At 35.3% G+C, this 9,459-nt stretch overlaps 1 protein-coding gene across 1 annotated transcript; it reads right to left on the bottom strand.

Moving 5' to 3' along the window:
• Window positions 1-328: 328 nt before the first annotated feature.
• On the bottom strand, window positions 329-8,473 carry LOC131993783 (ferroptosis suppressor protein 1-like). Its single transcript, XM_059359813.1, has 9 exons — window positions 8,333-8,473; window positions 6,515-6,691; window positions 5,617-5,732; window positions 4,518-4,637; window positions 3,878-3,970; window positions 3,305-3,413; window positions 3,052-3,204; window positions 2,238-2,438; window positions 329-1,604 (listed from the first exon to the last, which is right to left on the bottom strand). Exons 2-9 carry the CDS (start codon window positions 6,687-6,689, stop codon window positions 1,453-1,455), a joined length of 1,119 nt encoding a protein of 372 aa, XP_059215796.1. The 5' UTR covers window positions 6,690-6,691; window positions 8,333-8,473; the 3' UTR covers window positions 329-1,452.
• Between the last annotated feature and the right edge of the window lie 986 nt (window positions 8,474-9,459).

The raw sequence follows: 9,459 nt of genomic DNA, 5'->3' as shown, positions 1-9,459 counted from the left end.
TTTATTGACACAAACTTTCCTTCAGGGACACTACACTGGAAAAATGCTTCAAAAGTAAGCTTTAAAAAATTAATATAGTGGGTTTTTTTGCTTTTGATTAAAAAAAAATCTAATGAAAGAAGTAAAAATGAGCTTCAGCTTTCTGTAATTTCTAATCAAAATATATTATTTAGACATTTATACGTACTCTTGGTCTTTTTAAAAAAAATAAAAACAACAGTGGCATGATGTAAATCTCACATTAAAAAGGTAAAAATGTTATAATTTAAAGAATATCTGGCCGTTATGGTCGGGGCTGAGAGAGATTCTAATAATTCAAAGCAGAAAATAAAGTTATTTAGTATTTTAATATCAGTTTTAGAAGCACTGAGGACTTCAGAGCAACTGTTTAGAAGTGAAGCACAATAATAAAATAAAACGTTTCACTAATGTTTAATTGGCACAGACACAGTTTAACATACAATAATATCATTTCATACAATTTCTTTCACAGCATCAGTTCTGAGAGACAGAAACAACAGCATGACAACTTCTGGTGTTCTAACTTTGAACAGGATCATTTAAAGTGTTTCAGTGAAGCATAAACTGAAATTAAGATGTTTTGTGATAGAGTATAAAGTATATTTCTGTCTTCAAGTAAAACTTCCTGCAAGGAAGAAGTGTTTTAGTTAACCAGCGCGTCAACTCCAACAGGGCTGTCTGACATCAAGGTAGAGTGGTAAACATATTCTGGAAACAGTTTATTTCAACTAATATAGATTGTTTAGGTCTTGAAAATACATAAAATGTGTAAAAAAAGGTATTTTTTTCAGCAGAGAAGCACAGTTTTGTTTAAGTGAACATCATCTGCAAATATGTAACCTGCTAGTGAAAATAAGAGATTTATCTGTATATAATATGTAACCTGCTAGTGAAAATAAGAGATTTATCTGTATATAATATGTAACCTGCTAGTGAAAATAAGAGATTTATCTATATATAATATGTAACCTGCTAGTGAAAATAAGAGATTTATCTGTATATAATATGGAACCTGCTAATGAAAATAAGAGATTTATCTATATATAATATGTAACCTGCTAGTGAAAATAAGAGATTTATCTATATATAATATGTAACCTGCTAGTGAAAATAAGAGATTTATCTGTATATAATATGTAACCTGCTAGTGAAAATAAGAGATTTATCTATATATAATATGTAACCTGCTAGTGAAAATAAGAGATTTATCTGTATATAATATGTAACCTGCTAGTGAAAATAAGAGATTTATCTGTATATAATATGTAACCTGCTAGTGAAAATAAGAGAGCGTTGTCTGTCATCGTATGTAACATGCTGCTGAACAACAAATCAATTAATCAATTAGAGGCGTGTGAGTGTGTGTGTGTGTGTGTGTGTGTGTGTGTGTGTGTGTGTGTGTGTGTGTGTGTGTGTGTGTGTGTGTGTGTCTCAGGGTTGTTTCTGCCTCATCTCCCTCCAGCTCTTCCACAGCAGCAGATCTCGACTCTTCCCCAGAACAACAAGCCAACGAGGCAACCTGAACCCGTTAAACTGGCCCACGCCATCGTCACGGCCCATCGCCAGCAACATGGTGATGTTACCTAGCAACCAGTAACACCGTCAGTCAACCAGCAACTCAGACAGGCAACTACAAAACACAGACAGGCGACTAAAAACACAGACAGGCGACTAAAAACACAGACAGGCAACTAAAAAAATGTGTGTGTGTGTGTGTTGTGTGTACCTGTGTGTGTGTGTGTGTGTGTGTGTGCGTGTGTGTACCTGTGTGTGTGTGTGTGTGTGAGTCTGTCTGTCTGTGTGTTTACCCGTGTGTGTGTGTGTGTGTGTGTCTGTGTGTGTACCTGTGTGTGTGTGTGTGTACCTGTGTGTACCTGTGTTTGTGTGTGTGTACGTGTGTGTGTGTATGTGTACACCTGTTTGTACCTGTGTGTGTGTGTGTCCCTGTGTGTACCTGTGTGTACCTGTGTGTGTACCTGTGTGTGTACCTGTGTGTGTACCTGTGTGTGTGTGTGTGCGTGTACCTGTCTGTATGTACCTGTGTGTACCTGTGTGTGTGTGTGTCTGTGTGTGTGTGTGTACCTGTGTGTGTGTACCTGTGTGTGTGTGTGTGTGTGTGTGTACCTGTGTGTGTGTGTGTGTGTGTGTGTGTGTGTGTACCTGTGTGTGTGTGTACCTGTGTGTGTGTGTGTGTGTGTGTGTGTGTGTGTGTGTACCTGTTAGATATGACGTCAGCTCCTTCCCCCTCAGACTGTTGATGATGTTGGTCACGGCGACGGCGGCGTGCAGCTCGGCGTGGTACGCCATCTTGGGCTCGTTGACGTTGGCGCAGTCGCCGATAGCGAAGACGTTGGAGAATCCTTCGACCTGCAGGTGGTCGTTCACCTTCAGAGCGCCGTTTTCAGCCATACAGCCGGCTGTCAGCAGGACACGTCACTCATCAATCACTCATCAATCAAAGACTTATTGATAGAGAAATGATTGATGATCAGCTGTTCTTTAGATAGTAGCTGTGATCAAACACTGACCTCTAGTGGCCACAACACCAAACTGCACTTCATGTCAGGTACTTGTACTTCATTTACACACAGACTTATATTAATAACAATAAGGTTATTAGGTTGTTTTAGTGTTTTTTTAGAGTATTTTTCCCACATTGCAGTATAAGTACTCAGGTGGAGGCGTACCACAGTACTCTTATAACGCAGTACTAGTACTCAGAGTACTCACAGAAGTTGGAGGCGTACCACAGTAATCTTATAACGCAGTACTAGTACTCAGAGTACTCACAGAAGCTGGAGGCGTACCACAGTACTCTTATAACGCAGTACTAGTACTCAGAGTACTCACAGAAGCTGGAGGCGTACCACAGTACTCTTATAACGCAGTACTAGTACTCAGAGTACTCACAGAAGCTGGAGGCGTACCACAGTACTCTTATAACGCAGTACTGGTACTCAGAGTACTCACAGAAGCTGGAGGCGTACCACAGTACTCTTCTAACGCAGTACTAGTACTCAGAGTACTCACAGAAGCTGGAGGCGTATGCGGTGGTGTTGATCTTGAGTCCGGTGCAGCAGACGATCAGGTCGGTGGTCAGTTTGTCTCCGCGCTCCGTGGTCACCACCGAGTTCTTCTGAGTCACGTTCAGCTGCAGCGCAGACAGGTCACACACCTTCTCACCTGACACACACACACACACACACACACACACACTCAGACAGAGAACAGGTGTGTGTTGGTCACCTGGTCTGCAGGTATCAGTGGTGATCAGGACACGTACCCAGCCGGAGCTCCACCCCTCTCTGCAGCAGCAGCTGTTTGGCCTGCTGACGGACGCTCGGCAGCAGCTCGGGGTCGGCCAGCGCCGCCCGAGAGTGGATCAGGACCACCTGAACGCCACACGCCACTTTACTACATGTGTGTACAACAGGTACAAGTACAACAAGTACATGGAGTACAAGAACTCGGTCTCCAGTCCAAAGAGTGAAACGAAGTATTTTAGCTTTCAGAGCCGTCAAACATCAGCAGCAGTTGTAGTGGAAGTACTTTTACTTTTACTAAGTCTTACTGAAGTACAAATTTCAGGTACAAATTATATCACAAGTAGAAAGTACTCGTTGCAGAATGTGAATATGAAATAATGTACAGGAAGTATTTAAACTGTAGTAGTACTGCATCATATTACTTTGTGTTTGAGGAGAAAAGTAACTGAACCTGTCACAACTTTTATGGAATCAGGATTGTAATAAAACATTTTAAAACACTTTTACTGTTGTTAGTACTTTTATACTCTAACTGAGGGTCGGAACGCAGTATTTGTACTTTGACTTTTACTGCAGTAAAGTGTCGTCACCTTCTTCTCCGGATACTCCGACTTTATCTCAGCAGCCATCTCCACACCGGAGGAGCCCCCACCCACAACCAGCAGAGAGTCTGCAGCCTGCAGCTACACACACACACACACACACACACACACACACACACACACACAGAAACACACACACACACACACAGACACACACACACACACACACAGACACACAGAGACACACACACACAGCACACACACACACACACACACACACACACACACACACACACACACACACACACAGACACACAGAGACACACACACACAGCACACACACACACACAGACACACACACACACACAGACACACACACACACAGACACACACACACACACACACACACACACACACACACACAGACACACACACACACACAGACACACAGACACACACACACACACACACACACACACACAGACACACACAGACACAGACACACAGACACACACACACACACACACACACACACACACACACAAACAGAATGCAGTAAATTAACAGTTGTCAGTACTCTGTGTACTCTCTGTGTACTCTCTGAGTACTCTCTCAGTACTCTCTGAGTACTCCCTGTGTACTCTGTGTACTCTCTGAGTACTCTGTGTACTCTGAGTACTCTGTGTACCTGTGTGATGAAGTGTTGGTACTCCTGCACGGCGCTCTGGCGGCTGGCGGCGCTGTTGAACCTCCCGGGTAACGCTCCGTCACTGCCGGTGCTCAGCACCAGGTGAGAGAACCCCACCTCCTTTATTATAACAACAACAATAACAACAACAACAATAAGAATAATAATATACGTTTACAAATGTTGAAATGTTGCAGCGTCTCTTTCCTCACAGACACAACACAGCATTCATTTATTTGATTTTATTTCACTTAAATAACACAACATAATTATTTTATGTCGAGCTTTTAAAGAAACTCAAAGACACCGGTTATTCTTTAAAGATTAATCCAGTTTTGTTAATTTTTTCAGTTTATATTTTATTATTTTCAGATTCATTCATTTACATTTTTTTAATTAAATGACATAAAATCATTATTTTATCTCTATTTTTTTAACATAATAATACTAGTTTTTAGAATCATTAATATTAATTTAAATGACATAAAATCATTATTTTATCTTCATTTTTTAAATATAATAATACTAGTTTTCAGAATCATTAATATTAATTTAAATGACATAAAATCATTATTTTATCTCCATTTTTTTAACATAATAATACTAGTTTTTGGAATCATTAATATTAATTTAAATGACATAAAATCACTATTTTATCTTCTTTTTTTAATATAATAATAATAGTTTTTAGAATCATTAATATTAATTTAAATGACATAAAATCATTATTTTATCTTCATTTTTATATAATACTAGTTTTTGGAATCATTAATATTAATTTAAATGACATAAAATCACTATTTTATCTTCTTTTTTTAATATAATAATAATAGTTTTTAGAATCATTAATATTCATTTAAATGACATAAAATCATTATTTTATCTTCATTTTTATATAATACTAGTTTTTGGAATCATTAATATTAATTTAAATGACATGACATCATTATTTTATCTTCATTTTTATATAATACTAATTTTTGGAATCATTAATATTAATTTAAATGACATGACATCATTGTTTGATGTTTTAACTGATAATATTTGAGTTTTTGAACATTTTGAAGATTGATCATTAATTGTGATGTTTCCTGCTCACCGTCCCGTCGTCGAGGACGACCGTCTGTCTGTCCACGTCCACGCGCTCAACTCGTCCCTGAACAAAACTGTCCCCGAACGTGTCGGCGTACGGGATGAACGTCCGCTCAGCCAAACCTGCGGGCGCCGCGGGGTCAGAGGTCAGAGGTCACACTGAGAACGACACTAAACATTCATCTAGAAACAGCTGAAAATATCAGGAAAGTTACAAAAGGTTCAAACTTCCTCATTCTTTCTGGTTTAAACTGCACAATATTCATGAAAATAAAAAAACTTTGGACATTTTAGCAAAAACTAATAATATAATATTAATATGAAAAATAAACATTATTACTTAAATTCATGAAATTAAACATTATACAATTACATTTTTTTTTAAATATATAGAGAATAAATAGTAAAAGTAAATAAACAGAACAAAGACATTATAAAAGTAAAAATAAGATTGTCAAGAAAAAAATATTTATCATAAAAGGAAAACTGGAAAAAAAAATACAAACAAAACAAAATAATAATATTTACTAGAATAAAGTAAAACAAATAAATAAATAATTAATTGATATAAATTAATATAAAAGTAAAACCTAAAGTAAGAATAGACGTAAAAAAAATCAAAGTAGAATCAAAGTAAAACAACAAAACAATAATGAGAAAATAACTGAAATAAAAACTCAATCATCATAAAATATTATTAAACCTGAAAATATAATAAAACAATAAAATTAAAATAAAATGAATAAAAATAGCAAAAATTACCATTTAAATATAAGTAAAATATACATGAAAAAATGAAAGATATTTAAAATAAAAGGAAAACTAACAAATAAAAATGAGAAAAAAACAAACAAAAAATAGTAGAAAAACAATGCTGGACAGCATTAATAATAATAAAGTGTTACCGGGCAGAACAGCCGCTCGCAGCGCCGCCACGTTGTGATGGAAACAATCTCTGATGTCGATCAGCGTGAAGCTGAGTCCTGCAGCCTGCAGCTGCCGCGCCGCCGCCACGCCGCCGAACCCGCCGCCAACCACCACCACGTGCACGCCTTCAACCGCCGAGGCCTGAGCCCCCATCTCTGCACACACACACACACACACACACACACACACACACACACACACACACACACACACTTATTAACCCCAACAACCCACTAGAGGGTTTGAAAAGTTTGTTTTCTCCAGAAGAAGTTTCTGGTAGAAAGAAACGGTAAAAACAGGCGTTATCATCAGTTTGAACTCTCTGACGGTTTTAGGAAGGGAACACTTTGTCCTCTCTTTGGGTTTTTTTTCCTTTTTTAACCCTGAAAATGAATGAAATCCCAGAAAGAAAACAGAGAAAACCTTGAGCTGAAGTTCAGACTAAACAAAGGCGGAGCTCTGCAGCTGTGAGCTGATCAGAAGCTGAGAAGAGAAGGAGAGAGTTTACTCTGAAGGAAGACGGACAAAGCTCCTTCAACGCCATCAGACAGACAAACAGTCATGGAAAAAATCATTACACCTCGTTTTATTCTAGTAAATGTTCATTTTAATGCCTGCTACAACTAAAGGTACATTTGTTTGGACAAATATAATGATAACAACTAAAAAATAGCTCATAAGAGTTTAATTTAAGAGCTGATATCTAGTTATTTACAATGGTTTTATTAATAATAATAATCAAAATCATTATACATATATATATATATATATATATATATATATACATACATATATACATATAGGCCTACATATATATACTTGAACATATCATCAGTTATGAATGTTTCCGTTATAAAAAGTGACCAAAACTTGTGTTAAATGTTGATATTAGTGTCAGAATCTCTTTATTCTCCATGTGTCATTTAAAATAAACCAGATCCTGTTAAAAACATTAAATTCTCCTCAGAGACACTGAAGACATGATTGATTCTGAGAATCTGTTTACACAGAGCAGAGAGGAGAGGACAGGAGAGGCTGGAAACAATACTTCAATATGTAGAAGAGACTGTTTTTGGTCATTTTGTGTTGTTGTTTTTTTCATTTTCTTAAAGGTCTAACAGCAGAAGTTGCCAGTTTTATTTTTAAGATTTATTTCAATTTTGTTTTTCATTAATATTATTAATTTTATATTTCACATTTAAGATAATTAATTTGTAATAAAAGTTATTTTTAGTTTCATGACATTTGCACTAAATGTAGAAAAAAACCCTGTAAAATAAAACGGTACATTCTGGAAAATAACTCCATGAAACAGCTTAATTAATTAATAAATAGATTCATTATTTTTTAAAATTATTTATGAGAGAAATTCAACTGATTTCTGTCATTCTAACTGTGTTATTCAGCACAAAGACATGTTCCCACTTAATAATGATGATAAATAAATAATATTGATGATATTTCGGCAGATAAACAACTTTCTAAATAAAAACAATATTCTCCGGAAGGGGCGTGGTCACGTTTCCCGCCACTCATTTGGAAGTTTTGTGAGCGTCAATAATAATTTATTAATATTTTCTCACGTTAATATGAGTTATTTACACACTAACGGTCACATTTAAAGTCGCGACCAAACAAGTTTTAGGACGTTTATTTACGGTTTTAACAGTTTGGTTGACGCCGCCTGTTCTCGCGAGACACTACCTAAGTTTCCAGATCTCGCGAGAGTTCGCAGAAAAAGACCAAAGTGAGTTTCGTCCGTCAGAGAAGTGACACCTGTGTGACGGTGAGCTCACCTGCAGCAGGTGGATCAGAATGTTTCAGGGATTTAATCTGTGCTCGCTCTAGAAAGTCTGGAGCCTTTTTCTTCTTCTTCTTCTCTTTCTCAATCACCGCTGCTGCTTTCCGCTTGTTTCCTGCTCCTCTGACGACACCAGCTCTCCGCCAATCACAGCTCAGGGGCGGGCTCCTGCGTTGCCTTCAGGTGCTGTCGGAAATATTAAAGTCTTTTATAAAAGTAACATTTTTTGTTATAAATCACAATTAATAACTTTAAAACTTACAAATAAAAAACTTTGAAGTCACTGAATGTCTGTTGTTGATGTTCTGTTATCTGAACACTGAGCTGTCATTTATTTATTTATTAATTTAATCCTGCTGCTTTTATTTAACTTAAATTAATTTAAAATTAAAACGTTTATTCAAATTAAATTAATTTAAATAAAAGTATTAATTAAGAATGCTTCATTATTATTTTTATACATGATTTCATATGCTTACTTTATTATATTTATGTTGGTAAACTGTACCCTATTTTATCTGTTATTTGATCGCTATTATTATTATTATTATTATTATTATTATTATTAATAATAATAATTATTTATTTATTTTATTTTTCTTAATTTTTGTCTATTTTATCTACAATAGTTTTTAGTTTAGCTTTTATTTAATTCATGTAAATTATTATTGTTAAACATTATTTTATTTTGTCTATGTATTTTATCTAATGAGTTTTTAGTATAGCTTAAATCTTTCATTTAATTTTTTTAAACTTAATTTCATTGTAATGATTAATTTAAACTAATTTCTATGTACTTTTTTTATTGTATTTGTTTATATTGTAACATATTTCCTCTGTGTGCATTAATCTTCTTTAAATGTTTATTAAACTAAATAATAATAGAAATGTACTTATGAACCACAGAGGACATTTACAGGTGTAACATTCAAAAGGTTTATGATTAATTTATTTTAGTTTTGTATTTTTTATTTAATAGTTTTAAATGTTATAGTTATATGCTTAAATCCATTTAAATGTAACATGTAAAAGATCAAGGTCAATTTCTTTAAGAATTTCATTTTTATTAGAGATACACAATATGGATTTTTTTTCAGCAGATAAAAAAGATAATTACCTACT

Source organism: Centropristis striata, chromosome 20, assembly GCF_030273125.1.
Source record: "Centropristis striata isolate RG_2023a ecotype Rhode Island chromosome 20, C.striata_1.0, whole genome shotgun sequence".
In the NCBI taxonomy this organism is placed as follows: Eukaryota; Metazoa; Chordata; class Actinopteri; order Perciformes; family Serranidae; genus Centropristis; species Centropristis striata.
This window is presented reverse-complemented; position numbering and strand designations above follow the sequence as displayed.

Bases quoted from the DNA above. Each gene is read 5' to 3' on its own strand.
- LOC131993783 (XM_059359813.1), bottom strand. From the start codon at position 6,689: ATGGGGGCTCAGGCCTCGGCGGTTGAAGGCGTGCACGTGGTGGTGGTT. The intron at 3,971-4,517 runs GTACACAGAGTA...GTGTGTGTGTAG, and splicing joins ACCAACACTTCATCACACAG to CTGCAGGCTGCAGACTCTCT. The intron at 2,439-3,051 runs GTGAGTACTCTG...TCCTGCTGACAG, and splicing joins CGCATACGCCTCCAGCTTCT to CCGGCTGTATGGCTGAAAAC.